This window comes from Colobus angolensis, unplaced genomic scaffold, assembly GCF_000951035.1.
Source record: "Colobus angolensis palliatus isolate OR3802 unplaced genomic scaffold, Cang.pa_1.0 Scaffold12, whole genome shotgun sequence".
Classification (NCBI taxonomy): domain Eukaryota; kingdom Metazoa; phylum Chordata; class Mammalia; order Primates; family Cercopithecidae; genus Colobus; species Colobus angolensis.
The window spans coordinates 1,094,768-1,114,285 of record NW_012113141.1 but is presented as its reverse complement, the minus strand read 5'-3'; the positions used below and the strand labels follow the sequence as shown (position 1 = coordinate 1,114,285).

Genomic DNA, 19,518 nt, shown 5'->3' with positions numbered 1-19,518 from the left:
ATTCTGCTATAAAAAGAATGAATGAAATCCCATCATTTGCAGCAAAATGGATGAAACTGGAAGTCACTATGTTAAGTGAAGTAAGCTGGGCACAGAAAGACACGTATTGCATGTTCTGACTTATATGTGGGAGCTAAAGGAAATGATCTCATGGAGGTAGTAAGTAAAATGGTGGTTACCACAGGCTGGGAGGGGTAGATGGGAGAAGGGAATGAAGAGAGGTTGGTTAATGGGTGAAAACGTACAGTTAGAAGAAATAAGTTCTAGTACTTGATAGTATAGTGGAAAAATTATAGTTAATAATAACTTGTTGTACATGCCAAAATAACTAGAAGAGAAAAATTGCAACTTTCCTAATACACAAAAAAGATAAATGTTTGAGTGATGGATATCCCAGTTATCCTAATTTGATCATTACACATTGTATACAAGTATAAAATATCGCATATACCCTAAAACATGTATAACTATATCAATAACAAACACAAAAAAGAAGAAAAAACATTGTGTATATTTTTTAAAGACCTTCTTGAAGGCACTGTCTATAGTTCCATGCTGTTAGGTGGCCAACTGGCTTGTCATCTTCCCCTACCTTTGGAACAGGTATCCCAACAATTTTACAGGTGAATGTGACTGGAGAGCCTTCTGTGACCCGGAAGTGCTTGAGTCTCTTGTCAAAGATGGGAGCAATACACTTGCCCGTGGGGATCTCATCATGTTGAATTTCATCATCTGATTCATCAACAGGAGTACGTTCCAAGCGAAACTCTATTTCATTCATCAGCCTCTGCTCAAAGCTTGAAATTTTGTACTCCTGTCAAAATGACAAACATGTTTCAATTTCCATATGGCAAGGAAGAACATGTCCATCAGCACAACTGAGGAAGCCACTTTTTAAGATTCAGACGTTAGATTTATACCATGAAATCCAAATAAACCAGGTATGTTCCAGATCCAGTTGCTCACCATGGAGCACTAAAGGAAATGTCAGTGTCTCTCCTAAAATCCCACATGGCCCTAGTGCAGCCTAATATTCCACCTGAGCATGCAGTCCCAGTAGAATTCTGTAGGAAATGGAATGTAGATGGAATATAATTTTCAGAGCTACTATTAGTGTTCCTTTCAATATGGATAACTTCCTATAGAGTTATTTTGGCAAAGCCATTCTGAACTGCATTCTGATATATGTCTGCAATGCCTGCATCACCAGCTTCTTGTCTCTACTGGATTTTTCCATCTTCACACTTGAGGAAAAGCTGTCTTGAAAAATATATCTCTACTGTAACAATACAAGATGGTGGGGGAAAAAAAAAAAAAGAGGCCAGGCGCAGTGACTCACACCTGTAATCCCAGCACTTTGAGAGGCTGAGGTAGGTGGATCACCTGAGGCCAGGAGTTCGAGACCAGCCTGGCCAACATGGCAAAACTCTGTATCTACTAAAAATACAAAAATTAGCTGGGTGTGGCGGTGCACACCTATAATCCCAGCTACTGGGGTGGCTGAGTTATGAGAATTGCTTGAACCCAGAAGGCAAAGGTTGCAGTGAGCTGAGATCATGCCACCGCAATTTAGCCTGGGCAACAGAGCAAAACTCTGTGTCAAAGAAAAAAAAAAAGAAAGAAAGAAAAAGAAAAGAAAAAGGAAAAAGTCTCTCTTAACCCCATATCTACTTTCACTGCATCTCTCTGCCCCTCTCACAACAAAACCATTTGAAATAATCCTCTACTGTTATGAGATCATTTCATTGTCACCTATTCTCTTGCTAACCTGCTTCAATTAGTCTTGTGTTCTTTTTGTTCCTCTGAGATTGCGACTGTCAGGGTCTTCAAATATGCCACATCTAATTGTCATTTATCTATTCTTACCTTACTTGATCTAAGCAGCATTAGACACAGATGACTACTTTTTCCTTTTGAAACATTTTCTTCCGTGACACACCATACTGGTCTTTCCTTCTCTTTCTCTCGCCACACCAGTCTCCTGTGCTGGCTCCATCTCTGCTCTAGGTGAGCTCATCCAATGTCCAAGCTTCAGATACTTTCTGCTGATGACTCCCAAATCCATATCTCCAAGCCTGTTCTCTTTCCCAGAATTCCAGAGTCATATACTACTATTCTACATTATGATGTCTAATGGGCATTTCAAACAGGATGGCTCAAACAGAACACGCTTGATTTCTGTCCCCCAGAGATACTCCTAACCTCCTTTTCCTGATTTCAGGAAATGGCACCACTATTCATCCACTTGGTTAAGTGATTAAACCAATGTTTCTCACACTGTCTATCATGAAAATTAGGTTTTAAAAATTTCCAGCCTGCACTTTTGTAAAGTAAAATAAAAACAAATTACTAGCAAAATGAAAGAAATGCAAAATTATTGTATACTATATAAAACTTCCCTGTCAAATTTCTATAAAAATTTCTGAACTGTTACTCTTTTTTTTTTTTTTGAGATGGAGTCTCCCTCTGTTTTATTGCCCAGGCTGGCGTGCACCCTCTGCCATGCCCAGCTAACTTTTGTGTTTCTAGTAGAGACGAGGTTCCACCATGTTGGCCAGGCTGATCTCGAACTCCTGATCTCAAGTGATCTACCCACCTCAGCTTCCCAAACTGCTGGGATTATAGGCATGAGCCACCATGCCTGGCCCTGCATGATTACTCTTAATTTCTGTGCTAATCTCAAGGCAGAGAGGTGACATCTTGCAGGCTGGCACAGGTCCTCGGACCACACTTTGACAGCACTAAGTAAACCCTAAAACTAGGACTCATCTTGGATTCCTCTTACTCCCTCTCCCTGCCATAGCCTGCCCATCAAACTTAAATGTCACCTCCCCAAAGCAGCCTCCCCAGATCCCTTCATCTAATGTAACTCCCCATTCTAATTCTCTACATAGCACTGGTTACTATCTAGTATTTTTTTTGTTTGTTTATTGATTGAATGATTGAATCTCCAAGTGTTAGAATGTGAGCTCCACAAGAGCAGGGATCTTGTTTGTCTTCCTTCCCCCTATACTGACAGCACCTAGAAGAGTACCGGCACCATGGCAGGTGAGCACTTAATAAGTATCTGAAGAACGAGTGAATACATGAATGAAGTAGAAGCAATCATTTGTTCTGACATTACCACATCTTTGAGGAATCTGGAGCCATATGCTTGGGGTGAGAGTGAGACCTTTGGTTAAACTTATGACTCTAGTTAACCCTAATTTTATAATTTAGGGGAACTCTATGGAGATGGTACTGGCATGCTCCTGAAGTGGAATTTGGAAGCACATGGCTGATACGCACCTGCCCCTAGTCAGTGGGAGAGTGACTGAGTTCAGCACTCGTGCATTCTCAAGCTAAATCACATTAGTGATGTCCTCTAATTACTGTCTTATACATTCAGTATAATCATCTGAATTTGAATAGAATCTTAACTTCGGAACTACAGAAACTAAGTGTTTCTTGGTTTTAATTTGTTGGAATCAATTTTAAATCTGCTCCTCTCTGCCACATCTCAAACTGGGTAAAAAAAAGCAAGTACCCAGTTCTTACAGGGTGGAAAAAGTGATTAATTTCCTGTAAAGTTTATTAATTGTTAATGAGATCATTCAAATCAGTTAAAGTAAAAGATTGTTACTGGATTCTGAAACCAGATTTAGTTGAAATATGTTAAGATTATTTTCTACATTATAGGAATATTTTTGGGAAAAGTTAATAATTAAAGCTTCCACTATCCACCTATTAGGTGAAACTATGTGAAATTGACATTTTTGTAGGTCAACAATGGTAGACTATCAGAAGTTTCATATGATTCAACCTAATTCTTCACAATGACTGTATTTTCCATAAACATATTATATGATCTCACAAGTTTGAAGTATTTTCTAGACTTGCCAGTTTAAAATCACACCAGGAAGTTTTTTTTCTTTGTTGGACTGTATTCATGATTCTAAATTGATATTACTTTTCTTTTTAACAAATTTGGGTTTATTTTTCCAGGATGTTTGGAAGTAAACCAATAAGTCGTTTTATTCCGTTACCATGTGAGATAAGTGCTACATTTTATTATTTATTATTTTCAAATTACATTCAAAAAGAATAATTCACATAGTTCTCACTCCACATGCAGATCCTAGACTCCAAACTTTTCATGAGGGTGATTTCTCCATTTATTTCAGGCTCTGTGATCATTGGTGGAGAGGGGTGTGGACTGGGTGCCTGTGTTCACGGGGAGAAGTGCCTAGAGGTGCTGACTGAGCCTGTATCTGGCAGGGGGTGTTGGGGAGGGTACATGGATGGCACCCACCCTGGAGGCCCACTAGGGAATTAGCTGGGGACTCTTGCTATGGGTAAATCATAAAGAAAATGTTATTGTTTCCTAAAAGCTAATCTGTGCTTTTCAGAGCTTTCTGTTCATATTTCAGAAACAAAGACTAAAGCAAGCAGAAGTCCCAGTTTCTTTCTTTTTTTCCTCTTTTCTTTTTTCTTGTCCTTTCCTTTCTTTTCTTTTCCCTCCGTCCCTTCCTCCCCTCTTTCATTCCCTCCCTCCCTCCCTCCTTCTTTCTGACGTGATTTCGTCATGTTGCCCAGGCTGGTCTTGAGCTCCTGAGCTCAAGCAATCCACCTGCCTCAGCCTCCCAAAGTGTTGGAATTATAGGCTTGAGCACGTCCAGCCAGAAGTCCCAGTTTCCATCATCACCAAGTTACAGTCATCCACCCTTAAACCGTTAACAGGAATGGGGAGGCTGTATGGCTTCAGATGTTTCCTTTTCACCCACCAGAGATTTTCCTCTTTCTTCTCTCGATGCTACAGATCCTGGTCCTCCACCTCCCATTTCCAGCCCCCACTTCTCAGCATACTCCCAGGACTCGAGTAGTGCTGGCCAGCCAAGGATAGGGCACAGGCACCGAAAGCCAGAAGGGAAAGCTCCAAGACTTCGTCTCCCAACCTGTCCCTTCCCTGACACTGGGGCTGCAGCTGTTTCCCCAGACCTAGTCCTGGTGTTGTTCATTGCCCGCCCTCATTCCATTCCTGTTTCCTCTGCTCCTGTCTCACTTCTATGTCCTGCCACAGTTCCTTAAAGAAATGCCTCGCTCTTCCGGTCTCTCTGGTCTCGGCTGCAGAAGCGAGATGACGAAGGGAAAGCGTCGCAATAAGACGCACACATTGTGCCGCCGCTGTGGCTCTAAGGCCTACCACCTTCAGAAGTCGACCTGTGGCAAATGTGGCTACCCTGCCAAGCGCAAGAGAAAGTATAACTGGAGTGCCAAGGCTAAAAGACGAAATACCACCGGAACTGGTCGAATGAGGCACCTAAAAATTGTATACCGCAGATTCAGGCATGGATTCCGTGAAGGAACAACACCTAAACCCAAGAGGGCAGCTGTTGCAGCATCCAGTTCATCTTAAGAATGTCAGCGATTAGTCATGCAATAAATGCTCTGGTTTTAAAAAAAAAAAAAAAAAAAAAAAAAAGAAATGCCTCAAAAAATACAAAAATCAGCCGGGCATGGTGGCGTGTGCCTGTAATCCCAGCTACTTGGGAGTCTGAGACAGGATAATCGCTTGAACCCGGGAGGCGGAAGTTGCAGTGAGCCAAGATCATGCCATTGCACTCCAGCCTGGGGGACAAGAGTAAAACTCCATCTAAAAAAAAAAAAAAATTGCCTCCAACAGTTAACACTGGATCTGGGTTTACTCTGGTAAATCTTATTTGGGTCATTCATGCATCCGATCCTTTTACCAGTTCTCTATGAATGGCCCTTGTTCTCTATGGCACTCTGTGAAGAAAAGGGCATATCAAGGTGGATATCAGACTCTTTTTACTCTCACATAGTCTGTTTCCAGTTATTCCTGAAAACTCTTACAAAGGCTTTACTTGCTTGATATCAGGATATTATGTATCTGAATCCAAATTACCAGGAACAAAAGAAAAACTTGAAGGATTAAGAGAAACAAGAAGGCCAGTCCCTGAGGTCTATAGAATAAAATAAAAGGAGTAACCAAGGAGCCAGCCCAAAATGGAGAATTATTCTGGGGGGTTTTCTTTTTCTTTTTTCTTGAGACAGGTTCTCACTCTGTCACCCAGGTTGGAGTGCAATGGCGTCATCACAGCTCACTGCAGCCTCCACTCCTTGGGTTCAAGCAGTCCTCCCATCTCGGCCTCCCAAGTAGCAGAGACCACAGGTATGCACCATCATGCCCAGCTAATTTTTAATTTTTTTTCTAGAGATGGAGTCTCCCTGTGTTGCCCAGGCTTGTCTTGAACAGGGCTTAAGCAAGCTTCCCACTTTGGCTTCCCAAAATGTTGGGATTATAGGCATAAGCCACTGTACCCGGCCTCTGGGGGTTTTCAATAGGCAAGAGGTCTTAACCTTCTATGGCTTCTTGTTTTATTATGTCCTCAAATTTCCAATCCATCCATACCACCTCTAGCCCCTATTCTAATAGAGCTCTTGCTATAAGCTAAAGAACCTTCTCTGCAGTTTCTATTGCCTGCCTGGGGAGAACTGGTAAGTTCTTGGCTAACTACACTGTTAGAATTATTACAGGGAAAGATGAATTCCTGAAATTCTATATTATGAACTATTTTTTTTCCAAAGAATTTTTTTTTTTTTTTTGAGACAAGGTCTGGCTCTATTGCCCAGGCTGGAGTGCAGTGGTGTGATCTCAGCTCCTTGCAGACTTTGCCTCCTGGGCGCAAGCCATCTTCCCATCAGCCTCCTGAATAGCTGGGACAACAGGCACACAGCACCCCCACAGCTAGCTAATTTTTGTATTTTTGGTAGACGGCGTTTCACCATGTTGCCCAGGCTGGTTTTGAACTCCTAAGCTTAAGCAATCCGCCCGCCTCAGCCTCCCAAAGTTCTGGGTTTACAGGCATGAGTCACTGTGCCTGGCTCCAGAGAAATATTATTATACATGGTGGTAAGTTATGATTATACTTATACTTCAGAAACACAATGGGTTATAGATATACAGCCTTTAAGCACCTGCCTGAGAATATAAATACCACATTGTCTCTATGTATTCCAAACAACTAATTTTAGGAACTTGATTTTAAGTTAGGGCCTGATTTTACAGAATTTAAGTGCTTGAATTAACTTAGCCAAAGGAACTACAGAAGCAATATGATGAAAATATGTGCTTTTTGTTTGACCATAAATGTGTATAGTAAATACACACTTGGCTATATATTTATTATCTTAACCAGTACTCCAAGTTGAGAGGTGATGAAAACAGAGAGCTCAATAAGTTGTTTAAAATATACTATTAGAGGCCAGGTGTGGTGGCTCATGCCTGTCATCCCAGCACTTTGGGTGGCTGAGGCAGGCGGATCAGCTGAGGTCAGGAGTTTGGGACCAGCCAGGCCAACGGGGTGAAACCTCATCTCTACTAAAAATACAAAAAAGTAGCCAGGCGTGGTGGTGAGTGCCTGTAGTCCCAGCTACTTGGGAGGCTGAGGCATGAGAATCACTTGAACCCGGGAGGCACAGGTTGCAGTGAGCCAAGATCGTGCCACTGCACTCCAGCCTGGGCGACAAAGTGAAACTCCATCTCAAAAAAACAAACAAACAAAAAAACACACAAAAAAACAAAAAAAGCCATATATATATATTATATACATTATTAGTAACCAGGCAGTGAGGATACACTTGTAACCAGATTGTAACCAGAAGTTTCTACTGAGGCACCAAGATGGGCTAGATATCAGAAAACAAGTGACTTTTGAGATACACTGTTCTTCAGAAGTTTCAAAGCAGGTGCTTAAGGACAGCTTAGATGATTTCAACCTTTTACCTCCATCACAGACACAAGAGTCAGGAGGGAGAAGACCCAGCAAGAGGACTTTGGAGAGAGCCATTAATGCCTGTGAGATGCCTATCTCCATCCCTAACCCTGGGGTACTTGTTTCACCTCAAGTTTAGCGAGGGAGATTAAAGGGACCCCCTTGGAGAGGGTCCATTGGAGAGCTTGGAGAGCCTGCTATGCCTCCTACAGTTAGGGGGACACAGGGGTTTGCCCTTTGCCCCCTGCCTGAGAAATCTAAAGAGTGAGGAGCAAGCTGGCTGTTTGGGGATGGGCAAGTGGAAGGCTGTCTTGAGTGGCCTGCAGGCCTACAGTGTGTCAGGGCAGAGGGCGTGCTGTGGTTCCCATCATGCATCCGTAGGCCACAGACAAAACAAAGTCAACGTGGGATCAACTTAGGTCCTTTCAGGATCAGGAAAGGAAGGAATCAGGAGCAGAAGTTAGGCCGGGCGTGGTGGCTCACGTCTGTAATCCCAGCACTTTGGGAGGCTGAGGTAGGTGGATCACTTGAGGTCAAGAGTTCGAGCCCAGCCTGGCCAACATGGTGAAACCCTGTCTCTACTACAAATACAAAAGTTAGCCAGGCATGGTGGCGAGCACCTGTAATCCCAGCTATTCAGGAGGCTGAGGCAGGAGAATCTTGAACCCAGGAGGCGGAGATTGTAGTGAGCTGAGATCATGCCACTGCAATTCAGCCTGGGCAACAGAGCAAGACTCCGTCTCAAAAAAAAAAAAAATTAAAATTAAATGTAAAGGTATTTTCTGCACTGTTCTGCACAAACATTTCACTATCAATTCACTGTCCATAAATGTGCATTTTAAATGTCCAGTACGGGGTTTATGCTGTGTTCTCCATGTTCTTTTGCCTCATCTCCTTTGTGAGTAAAAACAGGAGTTTTTGTGTTAGCTGCTCATAGATGATGTCTACACTCAAAGGAAAGAATATTTTTTTCTATGTAAATCTGGGTGTTATAGAAATTAAATCAATGAGAAATGACCCATCCTCTCTAAGCTCATGAATTGCATGGAATTAGAGTTGCTCTATGACAGGAAATGAAAAAGTTAAAACTATTTACTTCAGAAGAATATGCCACTTGAAAATATAACCATTTTTTTAAAAAACAGACAATCCTCTTAAGGCTGATAAATGACAACTTGAAACATTTGATTTCTGGGACACATCTGCAAAAAGTTTCTTCAAATTGGCAGTTCCTTCAAATTGGTGGAGACAGTTTTTCTGTTGCCAACCATAGTGTAATGACGCATCCCAGTTGGACATGGCATTGCTGAGGTATGGGCCATGATCCAACAGTCACTGCCTGAGCTCACCCCTGGCTTTCTCTACTCTGTGTCCTGAGCCTGGAATTCAGGGGCAGATAATCAAACAGGATCAAGCCAGTTAGGAAACCTGCTCAAAGTGTTCCCAATAGATTCTGGGTATGATGTGCACTAAAAGAAAGCATTGCATGTTAGAGAAAGTGTTCTCCTTTTCTTTCCAGAGACAGCCAGAGTTTAGAGACAGAAGAAAAGATTCTTGGATAAACTTGGAGGTAGGCCGGGCACAGTGGCCCACGCCTGTAATCCCAGCATATTGGGAGGCCAAGGCAGTGGATCGCTTGAGCTCAGGAGTTCGAGACTAGCCTGGGCAAAATGGTGAAACTCCGTCTGTACAAATAACACAAAAATTAGCCAGGAGTAGTGGCAAGTGCCTATAGTGCCATCTACTTGGAGGTCTCAGGTAGGAGAATTGCTTGAGCCCGGGAGGTGAAGGTTGCAGTGAGCAGAGAATGCACCATTGCACTCTGCACTCCAATCTGGGTGACAGAAACTTGGAGGTTCACATGCCTAGAAGATAATTTCTTTTGCTATTTATCTAGCAATCACTTGTTGCCTTCAATAGAAATAACTAGTTGTCATAGCCTACCCTGTCTCTGCTGCCAAATTCTTAGTAAGTACCTATTATGTGCTAAACACTGTGATAGACAATGGGGATACAACATTCTGCACCTTCTCTACAACATTCTCTCCAACATTCTCTACCTTCAAGGAGCTTGCATAAAAATACTTTTAATCCAATTTTGTACTTAAGAATAAAGAATTCTTAAAAGATGCACAGATTTACTTTATACTTAAATGTTTGGTTAACACAAGAGTTTTGTTTAATTTCTGTGTGCTTTTAAAAGTTTTCATCTTGGTGAAACCTCATCTCTATAAATAAACTACAAATAAGCAGGTGGCTTGTACCTGTAGACCCAGCCACTGGGGGTGGGGCTGAGGTGGGAGGATTACTTGAGCCCGGGAGGTCAAGACTGCAATGAGTGGAGATCGCACCACTGCACTCCAGCCTGGGTGACAGAGTGATACCCTGTCTCAAAAAAATAAAAAAAGTTTTCATCTTTTAAAATCAGCTGATTAAGTTGGACTGTTACCATAACGGGTAGTATCCATAATAAGGTATAATCAGAATCTATATAGTCAAGTGAACTATTTTCCAAAGTTTTGCAGTAAATCCAAACTTTTCTACTTGGTTAACAGTTGTATTACCTTATCTGAAACTAATGTAAATCCCATAGCTGGGGTTGATCCAGCAATGTTCACTGAGCACCTACTCTGCACCACGCACGACAGGGATGCAGCAATGAATAAGACACCTCCCAATCTGAGCCCCCAGGGAGCTTCTGACTGCTGCATTCTATGTGGGTCCATGGCAGAGGATACAGAGACACTTCACTATCCCAGCAGCCGGGGTCCTGCAATGCCCAAAGTGGGCAGCATAAAGCCAGTGGCCTTACAAAGTAGAATGTAAGGCCAATGTGAAATTCTTGTTAGAAAGGGAATGAATGGCATGACTATTCATGGCTCACAAAAGAGGATTGTCATAAAGAATTCATGGTAAGAGATGAAAGAGGAAAGACTTAAATAGAAGATCTGACAGAACAGCTTAGAAGGAGATTAGAGGAACAAAAGGCAGAACAAAAATTAGGTACTTATTTTTTTTCCTTTGTCACATAGGGCAGTATCTGGAAATTGCAGATAGTTTAAAAGAAATAATAATAATAATAATAATAAGCAGGGGTGTGAGAGGACCAAATAAAGAGATGGGAAAGTTTCCAGAGAAATGAGGTCAAGGAGGAAAGCTGGAATAAGACATTAGCTGGGGGTACAGGGGTGGGAAATGGAGATTAGAAATTAACAATCAATCAACATAGCTAGTCAACAAATACTGGGTGCAGAACTTCATGCTAAGTCACATATGAATTAAAATCATTTGTCATGAAAGCTCCATTATGCTTTCCGATCCTGGATTCCTTTTTTTTAATTTTTTTGTTTTTGAGGCACAGTCTTGCTCTGTCACCCAGACTGGAGCTCAGTGGCACGATCTTGGCTCACTGCAACCCCCACCTCCTGGGTTCAAGTGATTTTCCTGCCTCAGCCTCCCACGTAGTTGGGACTACAGGCACCCACCACCACACCCATCTAATTTTTGTATGTTTAGTAGAGACGGGGTTTCACTGTTGGGCAGGCTGGTCTTGAATTCCTGATCTCAAGTGATCCGCCTGTCTCAGCCTCCCAAAGTGCTAGGATTACAGGCCTGAGCCACCATGCCCGGCCGTGATCCTGGATTCCTTTGACTTTTTAGACTCACCACTCTAACCTAAACCATTTAGGTTTTATCGATATCCAGTCAAGATCCACTGGTGATGAATGGTACTCTTCAAAATAGGAAACGATGCAGCCTACAATCTAGAAATAAGGAAACCTTTCTCTTGGCTTATCCCCAACTCAAAGACACTTGGTTGTAAGTTTAGAAAGCTAAAAATTTTAATAAATATGAGCCTCTGAAAGGATGGCACCTTCTCATTTCACAAGGTTCTAAGAATCAACGAATATTACTTGCTAATTGTAAATATATAAGATGAGTTAAAGGGCAAAGACTGAACTATCGCAACAGAGAAACACAAAGCAGTAGATACATCAAAGGAAAACCATTTTAAAACATAATTTATAAATCTGAGTTCTGGGGAGAAAATTGGTTATAGTCAGTAATATTCATTGTTCAAAGACTTCTGATTTATTTTTCATGCTCTGCACAACGTGTTAATGCTAGATCATGCAAATGTTCTAGAACAGTTTATTCTTTATTTACTTAGAACTAAAATAGGGCAAGAGAACCCAGCTTTCTGGACCTAAAAATTTTCAAAGCAAAACAAATGCATACTCTTCCGAAGGAATCATTTGCACCCCCTTCCCATGTGTGTAGGCTGATATGGGAGTAAGAACACAGATTGTTTTCATGCCTGTGACCCCGGACGCAGGCCTAGATCAATACATAGGAGTCTCTTCATAATTTTTCTCTGCTTGTCTAATGTTTTTACACTTTCCTAAGCTGACTTTCTTCTTAACTTCACCAGCGTGGGTCACAGTATATTTTAGACAGTTCTTCACGACGTTTTTACTATCATTTCCCAAGGCAGTAATGGATAAAACAATATAATATGATCATCATTTTATTTCCCAAAACTTCCTCAGAGTCAACATCTGCCATCCAAATGCAAGCACTCCATCTCAGACAGCTCCTAGCTTCCCAAATTTCATTTATGCAGCTTGGATTTCATTATCCATGGCATGGAACGTAGTCTAAGATCAATTCTGTAATTAACCAACCGTAATAATTCTCAGAATAATAATTCTCAGAAGAATGACATAAGTCACAAATATTCAGATGAGTGTGTTGAGATGCTTTTAGAGACTTTCCTGGTTCCTGCGATTAGTCCAGAAGTTAATTTATGATGGAGGTTTAAGAGAGATTTCCACTGGATTTATGGCACTCAACTTGTGGAATTTCATGTTTACATGTACACACATGTCAGGTAACTAAGAGAAAAACCCTTCTTTCCCCTGAGTTGGGCAATGGGGTATCCTGGATCTACCTACAGAGTAACTATAAAAGTAAAATCAAACAGCGTATGTACTGAGCTAGCATTGTTTTTACAAGGCTCTAATTGCTCGCTCTCCCAGTTGTAAAAGACATAGGCTGAATACAGCTATGATTACAATGACTTAGAAGGATTAACAACCACAAGTGTGGTGACAGTATTATAGGTAAACAAATCTGCATCAGACAGAGCAACATTTATAGGGCTTAAAGGTAACTGTTCTCATAAAACTGAAAACACTGCAGCATTTCAGGGAAAATGTGAGAGTATCCTGGAAACCACAGCTCTAGTTCCGGTTCCACTATTGAGCCTGTGCCTTAGTTTCTCTGTCTAGAAGATGGAAGAGAAGAATAGTGACGTTGGTATTTGCTTCCCAGAAATAGATGAAATTTGGTGAAATAATCCATGAAAAGTATACTCAGTTATGGCAAGTTTAAATATTCCCCTTAATAATTTTAAGTGAATTTTTAAAAGGTTTTAAGCACCACATTTTCAAAAGAATCCACTCAGTATAAGTTGCTCAATATATAACACAATTGCAAATTACTGTATATCCATGGCTCCACTGGAAGTAAGAGACAGAAACACTAAGGAAAACAGCATGTGCTCCGGGAAATTGGGAACTTTGTTTCTAGGAGTTCACAAATTCCACAATATTTGGCATATTGTATTGACTGAAATTTTGTTATATTTTTGTCAGTTCCCATCTTGGGAAATAAACCAAGAGTTAGATTATTAAAATGTAAACCTGCATTAAAAATAATCATTTGATTCTCAAAAGCAAAAATAAATGCCTCGAATCAGAACATGTTCAGTCTATCTCTCTTTTGTTTGAATGATGCTCGCAGGTGGCTTTCCTCTCTTTCCTTTGGTGTAAGCATTTACTAGAAAGCAAACAGTTGTACAGGTTGAACCACAGGAAATTGTCTAACGGCTATTTCACATGATTCAACCTAATATAAGGATTGAGAGGTACCGGTGACCAAACCTTTAAGCACATTAGATTGAAGATTAGACAACTTAGAACCCCAGAGTTCCTTAAAGTCTAGGTCATAGGCTGGGTGTGGTGTCTTACGCCTGTAATCCCAGCACTTTGGAAGGCTGAGGCAGGATTGCTTGAGCCCAGGAGTTTGAGACAAGACTGGGCAACATGGCAAGACACCTGTCTCTCCAAAAAATTAAAAAATTAGCTGGGCATGTAGTCTCAGCTACTTGGGAGGCTAAGGCAAGAGGATCACTTGAGCCCGGGAGGTCAAGGTTGCAGTGAGCCACAATCGTACCACTGCACCCCAGCCTGGGTGACAGAGCGAGACTTGTCTCAAAAAACTTTAGATTGTAAACTGGGCTGAGGATTGCTGGGATGCACAATAGATTGTCTACTCTCTTCTTTAATGTATCCTATTCTAGGTAAATACATGTAAACAAGTAAACTGAGTTAACTACTGGGAGAATTAAGAACTACAGATCCACACAGGCAGATTTCTTTGGTTAGTCCGTGCTCTACCATCTGAGCTGCAACATCAGCCTCACTGAGGTTACCTGAGTATCCGAGGACTGAATCAAGCAAAATTATATTCCTTACAATAAAATTTCAATAAACCTTCTGAATCCAACAATCTTACCTGCTGGTTTGGTCTGACATCACTGAAATTTATTTTTTTCCCCAAGTCTCGAATCACCGCGTTCTTAGTTTCACGAATGTGATCATCACTCACTGGTTGAGGAGACTTTGTATTTTTCTTCACTAATCCCTGGGACGGCCTGTAAGATAAATCCACACCCGACACACCCATGAAAAGCACTGGCCAGGGTGAAAAGGCCTAGAAATCAGAATGGTTGAAGTGACAACCAGAAACCAGCAGTCATTAGGCACTTAGGGAATTAAGCCCTGTGCAGAGAATCAGTATTTGTAAAGGTCTTTTTGATATTTTAATTAAAACAAAATTTTTTTGAAACAGAGTCTCACTCTGCCACCCAGGCTGGAGTGCAGTGGTGCGATCTCGGCTCACTGCAACCTCTGCCTCTTGGGTTCAATGATTCTCCTGCCTCAGCCTCCCGAGTAGCGGGGATTACAGGCATGCACCAACACGCCCAGCTAATTTTTTGTGTTTCTCCTAGAGACGGGGGTTTCAGCTTGTTGCCTAGGCTGCTGTCAAACACCAGACCTCAAGTGATCCACCTTCCTCGGCCTCCCAAAGTGCTGTGATTACAGGCATGAGCTACACACCTAGCCTGATATTTTAATTATTAATAATCATTCAAAGTAATCATCTCCTTTGTCCTGAAGTGTTCCACATCCATTCTGTGTCTAAGAGAATAAGGTTATCTAGGAATCCACAAAATGAGAGCCCTGTCCCAGATCAAGCTATTCAATGCACATATCGCCTCTTAACTAGCATCTTACATCAAGAAACCCCAATGACACTTACATGGATGGTGCACTTCTAGGCAGCCCCATGGCATTTGTGGGTGGGATGGAAGGGAGAGAAGGCAGAACAGAGCTGAGAAAAGCCACTGGGTTCTGAATCCGGCTGGTAGGAGAGACAGGAGTTGGGGACACACAGCGGGGCTGAAACTGGTTTCCGCTGGGGATGGAAAATGTGAGTGGTGGTGGTGTTGGCTCTGTTGGGCCTGGTGGGGGTGGTTCATTTTGGATGGAAAGCCCTCCTGGAGATTTGGTTTGCATGGAGGGGTGAGACACTAAGAGGCTTTCTTTGCTCACTGTCCTCTGAATAGTTTGAGGAGTGCTGCTCAAAGTGAACACCGGAGAGCTGGAAGGGGCCACAGTTGCTGCGGTGGTGTTCGTGGAGGGGAAGAAATGCTTCGGCCGGGCCAAGCTGAACGTCTGTGATGAAGGAGCCTTCACCTGCTTACTGGATGTTGTCACCGCCGGGGGAGCAGTGGAGTTCAAAACACTCATGTTGAAAAGAAACTCCTTAGGAGATGAAGGAGATGGGTTTTGCAACTGGTGTTGTTCCAGTAAGACTTGGTTATGAAGCTGTTGTAACTGAGTGGAATCACTGTACACAAAACAAGGGTGGAGAGAGAGACGGAAATGTGTTATTATTGGCCTCACCTTTCAAACAATGTACAGACTGTTCATAACTTGATGATAGATGGGGCACGGTGGCTCATGCCTGTAATTCCGGCACTTTGGGAGGCGGAGACAGGGGGAATCACTTGAGTCCAGGAGTTTGAGACCAGCCTGGGCAACGTGGTGAAACTCTGTCTCTACCAAAAAAAAAAAAAAAATTATATATATATATATATGAGGCTGAGGTGGGAGGATTGCTTCAGCGATCCCAGGAGGATCCCAGGAAGATCACTTGAGATCCCAGGCTTGAGCCTGGAGGCAGAGATTGCAGCAAGTCCTGATCGTGCCACCCCACTCCAGCCTCGGTGACAGAGTGAGACCTGTCTCAATAAATAAATAAAATAAAATAAAATAAAATGAAATAAAATAACTTGATCCTAATAAAGAACACACAACCAGAGTGGCAAAAATCAGCTGACCAATAATTGGTGAGTTTGTCTTTCCTTCTTTCCAAGGGCGTCATTGACACTGTATTCTTTGTATTGTGACCTTTGAGTTGTGCAACAAAGAGTTTATAAATTGGAAAAGAGAAATAGAGACAATGTTTCTCTTGTAGGCAGTGCTCAAAGTTCTGATGACCAGCGGAAAGTATCCCAGCTTCAGAACAGAAGGCACTGAGCTACACACCAGTGTGAGTTACTGAAAAGGGCTGAATTCTCCATAAGAACATGCTGTATTCTCCACTCTGCCTTGTTTTAGAGCAGACCTTAACAAAGAAGCCAGATGTGTCTCAGAGGGGTTTCTCATTCTCTTGTGATAACAAACCTTTATAGATAAGGTGACCATATGTCCCAACACATTTAGGAAGGTCCTGGTTTAACATCTTTTCCTGGCATCATTATTTTTGTTTTTGTTTTTGTTTTTGAGACAGAGTCTTACTCTGTTGCCCAGGCTGGAGTGCAGCAGTGCGATCTCGGCTCACTGCAACCTCTGCCTCCTGGGTTCAAGCGATTCTTGTGCTTCAGCCTCCCAAGTAGCTGGGACCACAGGTGTCTGCCACCATGCCCAGCTAAATTTTGTATTTTTAGTAGAAACAGGGTTTCACCATTTTAGCTAGATGGGTCTTGAACTCCTGACCTCAAATGATCTGCCCGTCTTGGCCTCCCAAACTGGTGGGATCACAGGTGCGAGCCACCGTGCCCGGCCCTGACATCATTATTAATAGAACTCACTTTCACTCTCAGAAATGTCCTAATTTGAATGATGATTACATGCTCACCCTGATTATAAACCTTGCCTTAGACTTTTATTGTTCCTAAAAGGAGAAAGATCAAACTGGAAGCAGTTTCTCCATTTATAGAACCTGAGTCACAGAGGCATCACATGATTTGCCTTAATGGTCCGTTGAATTCAATGGTCTGTTGAATTCAGTGGTCTATTAAATTTCTCTTCACGAAAGAGTTCTTTTTTAACAAAATGTAATGAGAATGTCTTAAAATCATATATGCATAAAGTCATTAAGGCTGCCAAACTTTGATGTTTAGGAGAATCTACTCTTGAATGAGTAACCACAGGAGGACCCATATGTGGGATCACAGTGCTTCAGGACCACTAATTATATGATCTTTATTTTATTTTTATTTATTTAATTATTTTAGGCAGTCTTACTCTGTCACCTAGACTGGAGTGCAGTGGCACATTCACGGGTCACTGTAGCCCGAACCTCCTGAGTTCAAGTGATCCTCCTGCCTTAGCATCCCAAGTAGCTGGGACCACAGGTGCGCACCTCCTGGCCCCGCCAATTTTTGTATTTTTTGTAGAGTTGGGGTCTTGTCATGTTGCCCAGGCTGGTCTCAAGCACCTGAGCTCAAGCAATTTGCCCCCCTTGGTCTCCCAAATTGCTAGAATTACAGGCATGAGGCACTGCGCCTGACCGGTTTTGTGTTCTTTGGAAATATGTATTGCTTTTGGGACACAGAGACTCTGCATTATAAGGAATACAAAAGAAATTATTAAGGATTTTGAATTCTGAAGATAAAATGCCAAACAACAAACTTGAGATACTGTATCAAGTACTTTTGAAAACAGTTTTGGCAACGACAATTTCTGGCAGTGTGTGCTGGAGCCAGTTCACTGGCTTTGAAGAACAGATAGTGCACATCTCATTTCAACTACCCATTCGATGACTTTCTCTTAGTAGCTTGAAATTGGTGCAAATGCTAAAAATCAGGGCTTTCTCTCCCCTGTCAGTCATTAAACATTTTCCAGTGCATCACTGACTTGGAAAACTAGTTCTGAGTAAATCTGCTATGGTTTTAGCAGCAGTCACTGTGCTGGTTGCACATTTGAATCACCTGGAAACTGTAAAAGACAAATGAACCTTGCTGATTTAGGCACCTGCTCAGTTAATTTACCTGCAATGGAATTCAGACAGAGTTATTATTATCTTTTCAAATGTAGGTCAGTCATTCTCAAACTTTACTGGGCCTCAGAATCCTCTGGAGGGCCTGTTAAAACACAGGTTTCTGGCCCCCATCCCTAGAGTTTCTGATTCGGCAGGTGTGGGGTGGAGCCTGGGAGTCTGCATTCCAACCAAGCTTCCAGGTGATGCTGATGTGGCGGGTCTGCCTACCACAAGGCCCCAGCTGATTCTCACAGTCACCCAGGACTGAGAACCGCTACCCTAAAGAAACACTTGGCCCCAAAGCATAGGCTTTCCTAGTATATTCTGACTTTTGTCTGACATTTATCTCACTTTTAAATGTTAATTATTGTGTTTTCCTGAGTGTAGCGGGTGGGTGGTAGGGAGTGGGGAAGAGTTGCAACTCAGGGTTGTTCCTTTCTTTTTCTTTTTTCTCTCTTCTTGAGACAGAATCTTGCTCTGTCACCCAGGCTGGAGTGCAGTGACACGATCTCAGTTCACTGCAACCTCTGCCTCCTACGTTCAAATGATTCTTCTGCCTCAGCCTCCCGAGTAGCTGGGATGACAGGCATGTGCCACTATGCCTGGCTAAATTTTGTGTTTTTAGTAGAGACGGGGTTTCACCATGTTGGCCAGGATAGTCTAGAACTCCTGACCTCAAGTTATCCACCTGCCTTAGCCTCCTAAAGTGCTGGGATTACAGACGTGAGCCACCGCGCCCAGCCGAGGTTATTTCTCTAACTCTAGACCAGTGGTTTCCAAACTGGCTGCACATTAAAATAATCTGATTCAATTGAGATGGAAGGCATAAATATTTTTTAAAAGCTCCAAATTTTATTCTAGAGTGTGGCCAGGTTAAGGAATCACTGTTCTAGACAGCTTAATATTCAATCTGAAATTTCAAAGTCAGGCTTTGATGATACAAGGTTTCAAAATGATGGCTTCCCTTTCTGTTGCAATTTTAAGATCTACTTTATCTCTATTTTCCATATGAATAGCAAATAGAAGGAACAAGCAGAAAATTGTATCCTTGAGAAGACTGAGTCAATATATTTTAATGCAAAATGTGTGAGGTTAAACCAATGAGGTTAAAACTAGCAAGAAAAGGTTGTAGGCATGTAGATTTACAAATGGTGTGTGTATGTGTGAGTGTGGTGAATATATATATTCATATCTATACTAATGTAAACATATGTATACACAAGAGAAAACTTAAGGAAGGCAAAGAATATTAAAGAATTATATAGTGCTGAGAACTATGTTTCTAGAGGGTGTCACTACATGATTTATTAGAGAGATGTCTTATGTTAATTGCAAGTCTCATGTGGCA

At 42.0% G+C, this 19,518-nt stretch overlaps 1 protein-coding gene across 6 annotated transcripts in view; it reads right to left on the bottom strand.

The window, feature by feature from the left end:
- The window catches only part of MYPN (myopalladin), a 106,137-nt gene that overhangs the window by 22,687 nt on the left and 63,932 nt on the right, over positions 1-19,518 (bottom strand). For all 6 annotated transcript variants that reach the window (XM_011926922.1, XM_011926913.1, XM_011926940.1 and 3 more), the window contains 3 exons: positions 15,162-15,752; positions 14,355-14,493; positions 593-814 (listed from right to left, as the gene is read on the bottom strand). In XM_011926922.1, the coding sequence (XP_011782312.1) occupies positions 593-814; positions 14,355-14,493; positions 15,162-15,752 (952 nt within the window). The remainder of the gene's footprint in view (positions 1-592; positions 815-14,354; positions 14,494-15,161; positions 15,753-19,518) is intronic.